The sequence below is a fragment of the Rhamphochromis sp. 'chilingali' genome (assembly GCF_963969265.1).
Source record: "Rhamphochromis sp. 'chilingali' genome assembly, chromosome: 20".
Taxonomy (NCBI): domain Eukaryota; kingdom Metazoa; phylum Chordata; class Actinopteri; order Cichliformes; family Cichlidae; genus Rhamphochromis; species Rhamphochromis sp. 'chilingali'.
The window spans coordinates 21255186-21273377 of NC_137947.1; the positions used below are offsets into that span (position 1 = coordinate 21255186).

An 18192-nucleotide genomic window follows, 5' to 3' on the forward strand; every position below is an offset into this window, starting at 1 on the left:
GTGCCGAGTATAACCTGGAAGTCCCGAGGTCAAAATGGGAGATGCCCCCAAGGGTGGTGGAGAATGACCGAGCTAAGATCCTGTGGGACTTCCAGATACAGACGGACAAAATGGTGGTGGCTAACCAACCAGACATAGTGGTGATAAACAGAAGAAGACGGCCGTAGTGATCGATGTAGCAGTTCCGAATGACAGCAATATCAGGAAGAAGGAACACGAGAAGCTGGAGAAATACCAAGGGCTCAGAGAAGAGCTCGAGAGGATGTGGAGGGTGAAGGTAACGGTGGTCCCCGTGGTAATCGGAGCACTAGGTGCGGTGACTCCCAAGCTAGGCGAGTGGCTCCAGCAGATCCCGGGAATAACATCGGAGATCTCTGTCCAGAAGAGCGCAGTCCTGGGAACAGCTAAGATACTGCGCAGGACCCTCAAGCTCCCAGGCCTCTGGTAGAGGACCCGAGCTTGAAGGATAAACCGCCCGCAGGGGCGTGCTGGGTGTTATATAAGCTAACTCACCATGCCACTGTATGAGTGTAGAAACAATACCGCCTGCCCATATAGAAGGGTGCGATGGCTACCTCCAGCTCCCACCTGTATGTGATTAAAATACACAAAGATCAATTTAAACTTCAGAAAACAGTTAAACAGGAAAAGAGATAAACAAAACATCCTTCCGATGTGTGAACAGTTTGTTTACAAGTTATTTAATTTACGATAACTCTAATGTAAAGCTGTTCTAGCTTAACCGTGTTTCTTAGATCAGTGTTTCAAGACTGTGCTATCCATATAAATAAATACAAAACAAATCTCCCTGAAATAATGTCACAGACAAAATCCTTACGCATCCACACTGTGGTTAATAATATCACAAAAATATAAAAACATATACTGACTTTATCATAATATTTCCATTTATACCTCAAAAATAGACATATGTATTGCAAAATCATATGTTTACGGAACAATAAGGAGCCCTGAGTGAGAACATTGAATTTATATAAAGGTTATGGGAGAAATAATAGAGAAGACCTCTGCAGCCAGGTTTTCACTGTGGGCCAACATCTCCTGCAGGGCTCGCACAGAAAGACACTGGGCCAGGACAAAGCCACACACAGACAAGTCTGGTGGAACATTCTGGTAAAGAAAGAAAAGACATTTGAGTTTTTGAGGTAATTTCATGCCTGGCTGTTCCCTTCACAGGCCAACAGTGCAATTAGTGCCAAAGACCATGGCAAATTGGCAATGGGCAGTCCAAACTGGGAAGGAAGGCATGTAAAAATGCTCGAGTTACAAAAACCAATAAGGAACTAAAATTTTAGATACTTAAAAATAAACACAATGTACGGTCCATGTGCAGTGAAATATTTGGAAATTTCAGTCATCTCTCTCTTTGTATGACTGGCAAACTGAGTTGTCTGACAGTAAGGGAGGACTGTGCAGTCACACAGGTAGAGCTCCTTACCTTACAGTTAGAGGTGGGCTCAAGCCGGCAAAGTCTGCTGCCAAATCCTTCAGCAGCAAGACATAGCTTCACATGTTCCTCCTGGGAGGTGAAGGTACTCTGCAAAACCACCTCATCTCCCTGTGCAGAACACATACACACAGATGACAGATTTCAAGTTAGAGAAGCCCACAGAGCGCATTCACATATTGAGATCCACCAGATTTCACCATGAAAGCTTTTGTTGGATAGGATCAGCTAAAGACCTCCATCACACCAAAACGCCTCTGAAATTTTATCTTGTGAATTAATTAAAAAGAAAGTCAGTGAAGCAGTTTTGGCTTCAGAGAAAAAAATCTTCATCCTCTCATATCATGTAATTCAATTCTCTCAGAGGAGGAAACGTGTTTGGCCACAATGACCGAACATAGAAATTCAGTCCTATTTTGCTTTTTAAATGTTAAAACAACTTTAAACTATGAAATGTGTGAATTTTTAGGTATAGCATCAAAACTGCCCCATTGTGCAGTCCCATTGTAAACACATAAGGAAATCTCAGTCGCTGTCAACATTACCTTATCTGCATTTAAATACCACGTCGGCCAAATTAAGTTTCTCTGTTTATTTGAGGAACTGTTAGGAACGACAGCAGGCGACAGGCCAGTCGCCAATAAAACCAGCACCTCTCTGTACCCAGGCTGCAAACATCCATATTGGGAAGATACTGCACAGTCTGACCCCTGATTTACCCTTCTTTCCACTCTTCATATCTGCAGTACTCTGCAATCAGTCAAACACACTGTCCAATGCAGAGGTACATTAGAGCATTAGAGCAGGACTTGGAGTCTTTTTTAAGGGACACTTAAATTTCAGATCTAACAGGCTTTCACTTCGAGTGTTTTCGAATTGAAAATGCTGCAGTTTTGTTTGTCTTCTTAAGGTTTCTTGTATTATTTATAATAGTGGAATTGGGACCTCTTTGCATATAAAAAATGACTACATTTTTATAACAAATATAACATTGTTGCCATTTCACAAATGTCATATATTTAATCACTGGGTCTATTACAGTGTGTTTTCCCTGTCATCTACTAACTAAATGATAACGAGGAAAGCTCCATCAGGATCCGGGTAGCTTAATACCACGGCTGAACAACTTTGCGGGGGGAAATCCTGCATTTAATATAATAAAGTATGATATCGTAGATGGATCTCGCAAAATGACTTCTCTCCAGTCTATGTGTTGGGCTCAGGATGATGAACATCGCTGGCTTTGTGTGAATGTGTATGTGTCTCAGCCACTCCAGACGCCCTCCACGTGACATGCCCTTATCAGAGGGCAAAGATTACAAGCTGTGAGAGGACAACTTACAGCTGCAGAGCAATAATAGCATCTTGCAGTGAAGATGAGAGAAGCCATTTTTGGCCTCCCTTTGCTGTCACTGTTGTTGCTAAACTATTATCACATTAACATTTTATTATTTATATTTATTCTTGAATAAAATGTAGCAATTTTAATTAAAATGGGATATGATAATCTTTTAACTGATTGGGATATGCATCACTGTTGACACCTGACCTTAAATAAACTATATCAGCTAATCAGTTACTACAGCAATAGACTAAAATCATGTGAGTTGGTTTCTGTTTTTTAATAAGGCTATTAGTCAGCTAGCCCAAAACAGGTGAAATGCTGTTACTATGACGTGCGTATGGAGGCATCTGCGCACAAAATAGTGTCATGGTTACATGATTGCATAATTGCTGCTGACAGAAACCTACATATAACTTTAATTAAACAAATAAATTAATAAAAAAAACACTAATAATGTTTCAAACAAAGCTAAATAGGCTACCCTAAGTGCTACCTTTAGTACAGCTACTTACTAATTATTAAACCTCCGGTGATAGCCAATGAAGACCTCTGTTTGACTAAATATTGGCCTGTATGTTTAATTTGTAAGCTGTCTGACTCACCGTCCGTAGAAACTGGAATTCATCGTCGCCTTCTCCACTGTCAGTCATTATTTAAACCTTTATGGCCACATTAAAGAGTGAATGAGCCAGAAGAGGACAGGGACTGGAGAAGCTGGAACATGAAGGTACACGGCCCTGAGTGTGTGGGCGGGGTCTGCAGTTCAACTCCGGCCATCATCATGCCATTTTAGGAAGGAAAAGTTGAAGCTGTTAAAGAAGAAACTCTAAATATAAAAAAAGGAGGATAAAAAGTCTTGAAAAGGCAATTTTCAAAGACATTACAAAGGTACTGGGTATTACACCTAACCTTGTTATCATTGCATTGGCTGTAGCTTCGCCGTACCAACAAGTGGTGATTTCGATATTCAAAGACCACCTGTTCCGAAAAAAGCGAAACCTACTTACAAGGTTTTTCGCATGGTGTGGAAAAACATAGGACGATGAAGACCAGCTACCAGAAACTGACAATATCTCCCAGAGACTTTTGAACGAATTTAAAGATATTATATTTCCAAGAAAACAAAATGAATATTTAGAGCAATCCATCAGGATTGACTCTAAATATTTCTTTAAAATTATTTGGACAGTTTAAGTGTATTAGTTGACATCAAAGTGCCTCTTTAAATTGGCTAACAACAAATGATTCAAACAAGCTAATTTATTTCACATCCAATGAGTCACTTTAAAAATCCCACAACCGGTCGAGGCAGATGGCCGTCCCTCACTGAGCCTGGTTCTGCCAGAGGTTTCTTGCTTTTAAAAGAAAGTTTTTCCTCCCCACTGTCGCTGAGTGCTTGCTCAGAGGGAATTGTCAGATTATTGGGGTTTTATTTTTTTTTTGCCAACTAATACACAACTCAGGGCTCGCAAAATCTCTAGCCCGACGTCCAGGGCTGTAGTGATGGGTCGTTCGCGAACGAAATGGCTCTTAGAGCCGGGTCTTTGACGTGAACGACGCGAGCCGGCTCCTTATCGCAAGCCGTCACTTGGGTTTTTTTTTCTTTCTTTCTCTCAGCCTCTCTCTCGCACTTTTTTTCTGCTTCACTCAGCAAGCGAGCCTTGTGCTTTACGCTGGGCAGAGGGGGAGGGGCGGTAATTACACTCAGTAGCACAGGAACAGATCCAGAGGGGGAGAGAGAGAAAGAGAGCCAGGGACAACAACGTCACATTAGAAAGGTATAGTAATTAGTGATGGTAAATTTGATTCTTTTTACTGAATCGAGTGTTAATGAGTCACTCACCAAAGTGAATCGGGTGTTTTGAGTCATTTGATCAGTCAGTTGACCAGAGAGTGCAAAAATTTTACATTTTCACTCAAACTTAATTTGTTTCCCTTTTCATGTAAATCCCACTGCTAAGATGAATGATTAAAAAACAAACAAAAAAAACAACTATTTTATAGAGAACAAAGAGCAAAAACATTTCTAAAATTAAGCAATTTCTTATCAAAATTGCTTAATAAACATTTATTTTGTTTATTTGTATTTTATTAGTATTTTCCTTAAGTGTGTCAAATATATATTTTCTCATCTAAATGTCCACTGCGCTGTGAGCCAGGGGGCAGTAATGCGCCTTAACATTGGTTGCCAACCAAGAAGAAGAAGCTGTGAGCCAGGAGGGAGGGGGCGAGTGAGTGATTCGTTCGCTCGCTCTATGATTCAGCACAGGAGGGAGGGGGGTTAGTGAGTCCTGAGTGATTCGTTCGCTCGCTCTTTGATTCAGCACAGGAGGGAGGGGGTGAGTGAGTCCTGAGTGATTCGTTCGCTCGCTCTTTGATTCAGCACAGGAGGGAGGGGGTTAGCGAGTCCTGAGTGATTCGTTCGCTCTTTGATTCAGCACAGGAGGGAGGGGGTGAGCGAGTCCTGAGTGATTCGCTTATGCTTACGATTCAGCACAGGAAGGGAGGGGGTGAGTAGCTCAAATGTGCTGTTAGCATGTTAGCAGCGCGATGCTACTGTGAACCGAGGAGCTATTTTCTTGATGTTAGCTTCTACTCAGGGGTTTTTCTTCCAGTTCAGAGCAGAAATGCTTTTGTTACGAAACTGGCTGTTGTTTTCCCCCCCACAATTTTAATTACAAGCTAGATATATTTCTACTAATGGAATTAGTTTGCTAACAGCAACAGGGATGAGTCAGTTGGGCTTGTGAATCATGATTCACGAGTCAGTAAAGTGATTCTCGAGTATTGAACGATTCGTTCACGAATCGAACATCACTAATAGTAATAATCCACAACTATTTTCGGTTGCAGATGATAAAGGATTCATTAAGTTTATTCATGCAGGCCCATATGACAGATAATGTGCATGTTTCTTTTTGTTTTCATATTTTAATTTATATTTAATTGTGTTGTGGTTTGCAGTGTTTTGTATGGGCAGAAATCTGTGCCATCAGAAACTGAATTTGAATAAGTTCAATTTGAATTTGAATTGCTCAGATTGAATCTGAATTGTAACTTGAATAAATGCTTTTGAAAACTGAATTTGAATTAGTCTAATTTGAAATTGAATTTATGGTTTGAAAATGATCATCACTAAATTGAAATTGAATTTTATATTTTGAAAATGAATTGATTTGCTTTGAAACTGCATTTTATCCTTTAAAAATTCAGCTCTCGAATAATTTCAGTTTCACTTCTCACCATTCAGTTTCAGTTCTACAATTCAATTTCAGTTCCAAAATTCAGTTTTTTGGAACTTACATCCGGTTCCGGTTCAAGCACAGATTAATAGAACTACGTTTTACTAGCGGACCGAAAGTGTTACTGACGGGAATCTACAGCGTCTTGAGCTGAATTAAGACTTCAGAAGTCATTCGTCATGTCGAATGACCAGCGGATAAACTCTCAGGTTGGTAATAAATGTATTACATGTATAAGAACAAGCGTCATGTTAACAAAAGATTGCCGTACAGTAACTGTTATGCTTATTGTAGCTGTTAGCTAAAAACGGTAATTTAGCGTAGTTTGCCCTGAATTCAGCTTTGACAAACAAATATGATCGACTGTTTCTAGTAGAATTCCAAAGTTGTCATCTTGTACCCTCTCAGAATGCTTGCAGAGACCCCTACAGTAGGGAAACATGCAAAACGGTGGCCAAACCTTTGTATTTTAGCTTTATTTATGCCTTACACAGCATCCCAACTCTTTAGCTAACTTAATAACTTTAGCTAAAGTGAATAGTTAGTCTAATTCATTAGTGCAGCATTACTGGATCACCTCTGTTTGAAGTGATATGATATGTGACTATCACTGTGTTTAACTACCATAATAATTTTTAGGGTACTGAGTGCATGCTTAATTAGATTTTTATTTTTATTTTTAAAAACACACTGCTCCATTACTATGTTTGACAGGCTGAAGTTGTCGGGTCACCTCCTAAATCGACCATCTTTTACAGGTGTTTTGTGCCAGAAATGGAGTGTCCACTGAAGACTGAAGATACTGAATCTCTACGCCTTGCCATTGATCCCTCTTGTGCCTTCATATAGACAAGAGACATTAACTTAACCACTCTCATATGCTCTGTACCTACATCACCTTCCCTGACAGTCGTAGCTTGGCTTATCTGAGGGTGAAATTATAAGAATGTGTTATTTTGCAAAGTGCTCTCTAGGGTGCCTAAATAAAATATGCCATTGAGGTCATTTCTTTTGAATTAATCCCTTCTTCTGAAATATAAGAACCTCTGCTGGTTTTAATGGCACTTTGGATTTCTTTACTTTCTGTTCCACTTCCAAACCCAAATAGATGCTGACAAGCTGACACAGTGACATGGAAGAGGGAAAGACGTTGGAAAGGACTACTACAAATAAACCTAATGCCTAACAATGAAAAGTGTAAAATAAGAACAATAATAATAATAATAAAGATAAAAGATGAAGTAACACGTTTTTAGTATTTTATTTATAACAAATGATCATCCAGCTGTCTGTGACATGTGATGACAAACACCATAATGGAAGGCCTTAGTCATCACATGCTTAAACTCATCATATATTTTTGCATATGCTGAACAGGCAGTCAGACATGCTGTACCTGTGGGGTAGAAAACAGCATGAACACCATACAGCAGGTGTCTCAAACTCCAGTCCTCGAGGGCATGGAAAAGTTGCATGACACTTTGACCCTTGAGGACTGGAGTTTGAGACCCCTGTCATATGGAATATGACAGGTGTGGTTGAACTGCATGAAGACTCTGAAGTTTGTCTTCTCTTCTGGCAGGACAGGAATGTGGCCTTGTCCTGTGAGCCACTGTAAGGATGTACTTGGAGTAGAACTGGACTGTCACCGGCCTCAGGCTCTTCACCCTTTTCAAAGACAAAGCAGTCATTTAGATAAAATATTAGATATTGTTTACCTGTAAATGCACAAAGAGAATTTAGAAATGTAATTATTGTCAAGAGTGAACAAGCACTGATAGTGTAATCTACAGCTGTGGCCAAACGTTTAGAGAATGAGAAGTGTTGTTTGCTTATTTACAAAGTTTGCTGTTTCAGTGATAGTTGTATATCACATTATATCACTTCAAACAGAGGTGATCCAGTAATGCTGCACTAATGAATTAGACTAACTATTCACTTTAGCTAAAGTTATTAAGTTAGCTAAAGAGTTGGGATGCTGTGTAAGGCATAAATAAAGCTAAAATACAAAGGTTTGGCCACCGTTTTGCATGTTTCCCTACTGTAGGGGTCTCTGCAAGCATTCTGAGAGGGTACAAGATGACAACTTTGGAATTCTACTAGAAACAGTCGATCATATTTGTTTGTCAAAGCTGAATTCAGGGCAAACTACGCTAAATTACCGTTTTTAGCTAACAGCTACAATAAGCATAACAGTTACTGTACGGCAATCTTTTGTTAACATGACGCTTGTTCTTATACATGTAATACATTTATTACCAACCTGAGAGTTTATCCGCTGGTCATTCGACATGACGAATGACTTCTGAAGTCTTAATTCAGCTCAAGACGCTGTAGATTCCCGTCAGTAACACTTTCGGTCCGCTAGTAAAACGTAGTTCTATTAATCTGTGCTTGAACCGGAACCGGATGTAAGTTCCAAAAAACTGAATTTTGGAACTGAAATTGAATTGTAGAACTGAAACTGAATGGTGAGAAGTGAAACTGAAATTATTCGAGAGCTGAATTTTTAAAGGATAAAATGCAGTTTCAAAGCAAATCAATTCATTTTCAAAATATAAAATTCAATTTCAATTTAGTGATGATCATTTTCAAACCATAAATTCAATTTCAAATTAGACTAATTCAAATTCAGTTTTCAAAAGCATTTATTCAAGTTACAATTCAGATTCAATCTGAGCAATTCAAATTCAAATTGAACTTATTCAAATTCAGTTTCTGATGGCACAGATTTCTGCCCATAGTTTTGTGTTGTTTCACTTTAAATTTGTAAAAGGAAAAAGCTGAAAATTTAAATAGTTAAAAGTTGAAATGTGAATAGTTGAGTTTTGTATTATATGATTTATTTATTACATTTTATGTGGAGTGAATAAATGAAAGTATATTTACAGTGGCCCCTAGAGACAAAGCACATACAAACTTCAAATCACGTACGAACTCTGAAGCATGTACAAACTCCAAAACACGTACAAACTCCAAAACACGTAAAAAAAATGTACAAACTCCAAAGCACGTAAAAACTCAGAAGCACATAAAAACTCAAAACACGTACAAAAGACAACAGAAGTGCTCCAGGATGCTAGGGGCAGTGTTGAACTTTTGTTACCGAGTGGCTGCACAAGCCAGCAAGTACCAACAACCGGATTTGGTGTGTGGTAATAACAGGTAAATGAACTTTTTTTTTTAAAAATTATTTGAATATATATGAGTGCCTGTGTATAAATACACAAAGAATACACATATGCTTTCAATTGTGTAATTTAAGTGATCTAGTAGCTCTGCTTTGGAAGTTCAGTTCATGCTAGAAATGTGTCTTGGAGTTTGTACGTGTTTTGTCTCTAGGGACCACCGCATATATTTATATATAAACATATATAAATAAAACCACTTTTTTTTACGTTATTAATTCCTTTTGTGCATAATTTTATAATATTGTTAATAATAAATTAATTAAAGCAACAAAACAACCTGAAGAGCCAGTTCGGAGCCGAAAGAGCCGGCTCTTTTTAGTGAGCCGAACCGAAAGAGCCGGATCTCTAAAAAGAGCCGGAAATCCCATCACTAAAACACAAAACCTGACCACGACCGGCACACTTTAGTGCGGGAGGTTTTCTTGAAGCTTTTATTTTGGTATTTCCGTTGACCCGTACAATAAATTTGCATATTAGCTAAATATTTAGTTTCCCGTAACATTTCGATTTAACATTTCGATTTATATATAACATTTAGATTTATATATAACATTTAGATTTAACATTTAACATTTAGATTTATATATAATATTTACATTTAACATTTACATTTAAATATAATATTTAGATTTAGCATTTAGATTTAACATTTAGATTTAACATTTAAAATCTTGTTTTAAATATGAAAAGTTACAAATATTTTACTAAATGTTGTAAAAAAATGACTCGAAAAAACATGTTTTTGTAAGATTTAGAGCTAAATGTGGAAAAATGTTGCCGTTAATTTCGGCATGTTTCAGTTTACAAACGGTGCCCCATAAAAGTAAACCGATGGCTCGCGCTGCTGCCCCACACTTCGGTCCATCCCTCCCTTTTCTCTGTTTAAGTACCGTTGTGGTACGGAGGGCCTAACGTGCCCCCGAGGGGAACGCGAACTACGCGATGGACCAACTTCACCATCACCTAATGGAGCCCAATTATCAATCAGTGAAAGTCGCCCACCAGGCCCGGAGATGGCGAAGATGAGCCGAGAACAGGCGGCGGACCAGCGGGCCCACCTGGCTGCGCTGCAGGAACGGACGGACCGGCAGACGCAAGTACTGGAGCGGATGGTTGGGGCCGCTGCCAAGCCGCAGCCCCCACCACTGTCGGTGCCCCGGATGGGGGAGGGGGACAACCCCCAGGTTTTCTTGGAAACTTTCCGTGTCACGGCAGAGGCTTGCCAATGGCCGCAGGAGGAGTGGGCTCCGCGGCTGCTCCCCCTGCTGTCTGGGGAGGCCCAAACAGCGGCCCTGAGTCTGCCGCCGGCTTTGAGGAGCTGTTTCCGGGACGTGAGCCGAGCGTTGGTGGACCGGCTGGGGCTCACCTTCGAAGAGCATCGCCGGCGGTTCCGAGCCTGCCGGCTGGCCGCGGCGGCTCGACCGTTCGCCTGGGCCTGACAGCTACGCGATGCAGCAGTGCGCTGGCTGCAGCCGGGATTGTCAGAGGGCGAGACGCTGCTGGTGGACAAGGTGGTGCTGGAGCAGTTCGTGGAGGGGCTGCCGGCGGAAACGGCGAGATGGGTCCGGTGCCACCGGCCCGCGAGTCTGGAGGTGGCGGTGACGTTGGCAGAGGACCACCTTGCCGAGTAGACAGGCCCCAGTACCGGCCCCGAGGCGCCCGGTACCTGCGCCAGGGCAGGCAGAGCGGGCGCCGGCGCTGAGCCCCACGAATCCCTCTGCTACGTTTGTGCCGTCCCGGGGAGCCGAGACGAGCGGTACCGCCCCTGAGCCACGGAGAGCCGCACAGACGCCGGGGCAGGAGTGCTGGAAGTGCGGGCAACTGGGACACCTGAGGAGGGACTGTCCACTTATGGAAGTGGGGCAGGTGTTCCGTGTTGCCGGTACCCCAGCGCCCTCTCCCGGCCCAGGAGGGACATACAGCATTCCGGTAAGGACTCGAGGGGGTATACGCCATGCGTTGGTGGACACGGGCTGCACGTAGACGCTCGTCCACCAAGGCTTGGTTCAACCCGGGGCATTGTTGGAGGCGGAATGGGTGGAGGTGAGGTGTGTTCATGGTGATGTTCACAGGTATCCCGTAGTGCTGTGAAACCCCTCCCAGAAATCAACCCTTCCCGGAACACAAAGACAGGAACTGGAGCAAAGAAGCCAGCCACTAGTGTACAAGCAAATGTGGAAAAATGAAGTCAAATCAAAACAACTCTGTATTCTAGCTAGCAATTATTCTGACATTTGTGTTAATTTCCTAGAAGAATGGCACCAATCTTGCTCCACAGTCATCGGACTTTGGTCTCAGCATATCCTCCATCAAAATTAGACCAGCTGGAAAGTGTGCCACAAACAGGAAGGTACTGAAGAAGTGAATACTCTGAGAACAGAAGCAAACCTCATCGTCCCAACTGAAGTTAATCACATTTTTTTCTAGTATGACATTTATGAGACGGTTTTCATTTTACGATGATGCTGCAGCAGGATGCTAACAAAATTGTTTTTGTTTAATTCATTACAACATAAACCAGCACCTTTATGATTTGGGGTTGATTTGGCCGAGCCAAATGCAAAAACATAAAAAAGAAGTCCTCACCCTTTTTAAAACAAAATTACCGCTGTCACTTTTGTTCCTATTATGTTCTCTTATGTATCTTGGGGGCAGAAGACTGATGCCAAAGGTGCAATCCAGGATGCTGTCAGAGGAGCTGGGATTGATTCAGACCATATGGTAATTATGCTGGAGCCTTTGAGCTAAACTGAGTTATAAAAAAGGTCATAATATTCAGACAAGCTTCAAACAACTGTGAAACGTGTAAAAATATATTTTGGTAACAGTCTGAATTGTCCAAAATAAAAACTATTTGAAGGCTACAAAAAGTACAAAATGTCTACTGATAATAATAAAAAGTCTATGTTGCAGGAACGCCTACTGAAGCCACTGAGTGGCTTTTCTGGAATGAGTGGTGAGATGAGGGAACTAGCTACGATCATCAGCAGGAATATCAGCTTGGAATATGATGTAAAAATATGAAAATCCTCCATATGACTCTTGCTGAATGTGTCCACTACAGAGCAGCAGAGGGCTTTGTTTTGAATGAATTGATATTTTGTACTAATGAAGGCCCAGGCTCTATCCACTTCCCATATCTGATGTTTCATTCTAAAAGACATCTATTTACGCAACCAGGACATGTGTGGGGGGCCAATTTCTGGCTTATATCTTCCACATGCATCACTCACTCTCTGTTGTGTGTGTGTGTGTGTGTGTATGCTTTTCAAAAGGACATCTATTTGCACAGTCCCAATGTGCGATGGGAGGACATCATCGGTCTGGAGGATGCCAAGCGATTAGTCAAAGAGGCCGTCGTTTATCCCATTAAGGTGCGGCCGCTACCCGAGCATGCTGGTATTTCAGCTCCGGATGCCCATCTTCGATTCTGAATACATCTCTTTTAAAGGGCTTAACAATATTATAAAATTATGCACAAAAGGCATTACTAACGTAAAAAAAAAAGTGGTTTTATTTATATATGTTTATATATAAATATATGCGGTGGTCCCTAGAGACAAAACACGTACAAACTCCAAGACACATTTCTAGCATGAACTGAACTTCCAAAACAGAGCTACTAGATCACTTAAATTACACAATTGAAAGCATATGTGTATTCTTTGTGTATTTATACACAGGCACTCATATATATTCAAATAATTTTAAAAAAATGTTCATTTACCTTTTATTACCACACACCAAATCTGGTTGTTGGTACTTGCTGGCTTGTGTAGCCACTCGGTAACAAAAGTTCAACACTGCCCCTAGCATCCTGGAGCACTTCTGTTGTCTTTTGTACGTGTTTTGAGTTTTTATGTGCTTCTGAGTTTTTACGTGTTTTGGAGTTTGTACGTGTTTTGGAGTTTTTACGTGTTTTGGAGTTTGTACATGTTTTTACATGGAGTTTGTACATGTTTTTACGTGTTTTGGAGTTTGTACATGCTTCAGAGTTCGTACGTGATTTGAAGTTTGTATGTGCTTTGTCTCTAGGGGCCACTGTAAATATACTTTTATTTATTCACTCCACATAAAATGTAATAAATAAATCATATAATACAAAAATCAACTATTCACATTTCAACTTTTAACTATTTAAATTTTCAGCCTTTTCCTTTTACAAATTTAAAGTGAAACAACACAAAACACTGCAAACCACAACACAATTAAATATAAATTAAAATATGAAAACAAAAAGAAACATGCACATTATCTGTCATATGGGCCTGCATGAATAAACTTAATGAATCCTTTATCATCTGCAACCGAAAATAGTTGTGGATGATTACTATACCTTTCTAATGTGACATTGTTGTCCCTGGCTCTCTTTCTCTCTCTCTCCCCTCTGGATCTGTTCCTGTGCTACTGAGTGTAATTACCGCCCCTCTGCCCAGCATAAAGCACAAGGCTCGCTTGCTAAGTGAAGCAGAAAAAAAGTGCGAGAGAGAGGCTGAGAGAAAGAAAAAAAAAACCCACGTGACGGCTCGCGTCGTTCACGTCAAAGACCCGGCTCTAAGAGCCATTTCGTTCGCGAACGACCCATCACTAGTGTCTTGGGTCCATTCCTTGTGCGAACCTTTGTTTCATGGCAACTATACTTTATTTTGGATGCAAATACTGTGTACTTTTTGGAAAGCAAAATTAGAATGACTTGAAATTGACATGGTAACATTGTGAGGTTGTATACTGTTGATCTAAAGTGAAATTATCCTGTGGAAAGAGCAATTTTCATTTTTAGAGCATTTTGAATTCGCTCCAAGAGTAAGTCATATATGGGCAAATTGAAAAGGCTTTTATTTTGAAAAGCAAAATCAGACTGACTTGAAATTGACATGGTATCACTGTGGGGCTGTATACTGTTGATCTAAAGTGAAATTATCCTGTGGAAACAGCAATTTTCATTTTTAGAGCATTGTGAAATCTTTAAAAGAGTAGGTCGTATTTGTTAGGATGCCTGGGTCGTTGACCCAGGGTTTTTGAGTTTACGATATTATTTATACTGTCTAGTTTTTGGTTTCTTTGAGTTCTGTCTTATGGCTTATGTCTCTGTCTTCTTTAGTTGCTCTGTCTCCCCTATCACCTGCATCCCCTTGTCTAGTTCGCGTCTATGTGTATCTTAAGTTCCTTTATCCCCGTGTTCAGTCAGTGTTTGTGTCTGCCCTGTTCCCACGTCTCTGTTCCCTCTGTAGTGCCTGCATGTGAGTCTGTGTCTTTGTTCAGTCTGTGTTATGTGTTTCCTGTTTTACTTTGAAGGTCTCTGTCTTTTCTCAGTGTGTTCAGTTTACGCTTCTTTGGTCTCGTCAGTTCTGATTTGTCCCAGCTGTGTTTCCCTCCTGTTACTCATTCCCTGATTGCTCCCTCTGTGTATTTAAGCCCTGTGTTTCTCTGTGTCCGTGTCGCGATCTACCGTTTTCTTAGCTGTGTGTTCTGTCATTTCTCTAGTTTAAGTTTGTTTTGAGTTTTTTTTAGTTTTGTTATATTTTGAGTATTAAATTAAAGCTTTTTTTGAGTTCACGTCTGTCTCCGGAGTCTGCACCTTGGGTCCTATTCCTGCCTGCACACAGCTACACCTAACAGTATTTTGGCAATTTGAAAAGTCTTTTATTTTGGAAGGCAAAATCAGACTGATTTGATATTGATATGGTATCACTGTGGGGTTGGATACTGTTGATCTAAAGTGGAATTAGCCTGTGGAAACAGCAAAATTCTATTTAAGAGCATTTTGAAATTGTTCCAAGAGTAAGTCAGATATGGGCAATTTTAAAAGACTTTTATTTTTGAAAGCATAATCAGAATGACTTGATATTGATATGGTATCACTGTGGGTCTGTATACTGTTGATCTAAAGTGGAATTACCCTGTGGAAACAGGAATTTTCCATTTTAGAGCATTTTGAAATCACAGAAAGTTAGGTAAATTGTGGACAATTTGAAAGGGCTTTTATTTTTGAAAGCAAAATCAGAATGACTTGATATTGATATGGTCCACTCGGGACTCTTCCTTTCCTTTCATCCTCAGAAAATTCCTAATAAAAATAAAACAAGTTTTTAAAATGTAGCCAGCATTTTGCTCTAAATAAAAAGAAAAAAAACCCCACAAACCAAACAACCCAAAACAGAAAATTAATGAATGATGAATACCTCCAGTTACGCATAACTTTCCTTTCATAACAACCTTCATTTCCAAGAGGGTCTAACAGCAGTACAGATTGTGAGGAGATTTTGACAACCTAAAATAAAAATTGTATTTAGTAGAATATGTGTATTACACTCACTTAAGTAAACATAATCAATTGTAAGCATTTTCAAAATAAGAATATGCTGCTAAAAAGAACAGTAAAACAAAAAAGAGAAAAAACACATGAGATGTGAACATGTACCACAAGGATCCAGTGTGCACCAGAGTTCAGTGGGCACAACCAAATGTCCTCAGCCGGAAACAACATCTGTGGAATATTTTTAAGTTTATAAAGGTTTAGATTTATTTACATAACATACACTATATAACCAATATAACATCTACATTACCTTGCTGACACATTTAAACTTCCCAGAAAACAGAGAGGTTGCAACAACGCAAGACAACTGATACACGGTTTCTGAAAAATGCAAGATTTTTATTTTTTTTTAAAGATTACAAAATTGTATAAAATACCTTTGTGAAATAACCGGCATACGTTCTTACTTGCCTTTTGTTTCCTAATAAGGCAGTGCAGGTATGCATCAATGACCTGTTTGGATTAAAAGAAGATTATTTTTACAGACCACCACTAGGACCAAAAATGATTACTTCACTTACCTCATCAGAAAGCCACCCACTGTCCTCCAGTGTGCGAAAAGAAGAGTCATACAATTTGTATGGCCCAACAACTGCCTCCACACGCCCGGTGTCTTTTGCAGCCCAAAGCCACTTCACTAAAAAACAAAATATGATAAGTTTCTTTAGTAATAACAGTCGCCATTTGAAAATCACGGTCAATGGCCAACGGGCCACAACCAGACAAGGGCCAACGGGCCACAACCAGACAAGGGCCAACAAAATAAACATGCCAGAGGGGAGTAGCTTTATGTAAATCAGAAATTAGCCAAAATTGGACCAACAGGTCAAAATTAGCAAGAGGGAAGAAAAAAAATAAAACATTCTATCCATTTGACTAGCCAAACTGGCAACAATTGACCAACCGGTCAGGATGAAATTTTTAGCTATGCCACCTTTTTCTTGCGTGCTGGGTTTCTGGGGGGTCACTGGTACAAGCTCTTCTGATTTTACCTGAGCTATTTTTGGTGCAAACTGAATGACAAAGGATCTGTTATTTTGCAGCGCTTCATGATGATGCTGAGGACTGCAAGGCCACATCTCAGAAGATGGGCTACTCTCAACAGGTTCAGTTGGAGTTGAGACTTGGACAGGGTGGCTTCTTCTATAGGGTTTAATGTGGTCAATACTGTATAGACTTTTTAAAGTATTTCCCTCAGCGTTTTTCAGTCTAACACATTTTCCACTGAAGTCATCAATTGTGTAGGGACCTGAAAAATCCGGTTCAAGTCTTCCTCCTTTTCGCCCACGTTTCCTCATATTTAGGAGCAGAATTTGATCCCCTACATTGTACACAACATTTTTGTACTTTTTCAGGGCCCGCTTGGCGTATGCAACCTTTTGCTTGTCTTGTGACTTCGCAATGTTTTCTTGTGCAGTTTCTTTAACTGCATGTTGTGCTTCACTTTCAGACTGTACATAGTCACTGTACCTTTTGTCATCTGGCAGAATGATGTTGGAAATCTAAAATTTTGTAGATATTAGCAATTAAAACAAGATATCATATTCATAAAGACATTACTGGGTTTTTTTCTCAAATGGTTTCAATTCTTAGTTCTAACATAGAAAGAATTTGACAAACATTCACCGGCACTTAAGTTAAGCAGGCACTTCTGATGGAAATACTGCCTCTCTTCCATACATCAGAAAAAAAAGGTGTGTACTTTGTTGTGGTGTGTACTTTTGACCGGAGTGAAAACAGGGTGGGATCTAGATACAGATCCCAGTTATTCTGCTGGTCATTCACCAGTTTTCGGAGGGCTCTAAATGCAGGCATAGAAATATGTAAAGACAGTAAGTAAGACAGAAAGTTTAATTAGTAGTAAAAAAAATTAATAAATTATTAAGTAACAGTTAAGTTTGAATAACATAAGTAATGTTATTAAAAACTGATAGATAAAAATTAGGCATGTCAAAAATTATGTTGTCATTGGTCTTTTCATCTAGACCATTGGTCTGTGGATGGTATGCTGCTGTGACACTTCTTTCAATTTGCAATAACTTGCAAAGATCAGAGTTGAGCTTCAACAGATAAGGACAAGGTTATACTTCTTATACAAGCACACAAGAAAAAAATCTTTGACCCCAGTGAAGTAAAGTTAAAAAATGTAACTGAAAATTATTTAACACTTACTTCATTCACAAACTCTCTGCCTTGGTCTGACAAAATCCTTTTGGGGCAGCCTCCAAAACACGTAACAACACGTACAAACTCCAAAACACGTAAAAACATGTACAAACTCCAAAACACGTACAAACTCCAAAAGACGTACAAACTCCAAAACACGTACGAACTCCAAAACACGTAAAAACTCAGAAGCACATAAAAACTCAAAACACGTACAAAAGACAACAGAAGTGCTCCAGGATGCTAGGGGCAGTGTTGAACTTTTGTTACCGAGTGGCTACACAAGCCAGCAAGTACCAACGACCGGATTTGGTGTGTGGTAATAACAGGTAAATGAACTTTTTTTTTTTAATTATTTGAATATATATGAGTGCCTGTGTATAAATACACAAAGAATACACATATGCTTTCAATTGTGTAATTTAAGTGATCTAGTAGCTCTGCTTTGGAAGTTCAGTTCA

General features: G+C 39.8%; 1 protein-coding gene across 3 annotated transcripts in view; it reads right to left on the reverse strand.

Moving 5' to 3' along the window:
* The window catches only part of ryr2b (ryanodine receptor 2b (cardiac)), an 86060-nt gene extending 82511 nt beyond the window's left edge, over positions 1 to 3549 (reverse strand). For all 3 annotated transcript variants that reach the window (XM_080868749.1, XM_080868747.1, XM_080868748.1), the window contains exons 1-4: positions 3416 to 3549; positions 1460 to 1579; positions 1027 to 1131; positions 514 to 588 (exon numbers count right to left, since the gene is read on the reverse strand). In XM_080868749.1, the coding sequence (XP_080724875.1) occupies positions 514 to 588; positions 1027 to 1131; positions 1460 to 1579; positions 3416 to 3463 (348 nt within the window). In that variant the 5' untranslated portion in view covers positions 3464 to 3549. The remainder of the gene's footprint in view (positions 1 to 513; positions 589 to 1026; positions 1132 to 1459; positions 1580 to 3415) is intronic.
* Between the last annotated feature and the right edge of the window lie 14643 nt (positions 3550 to 18192).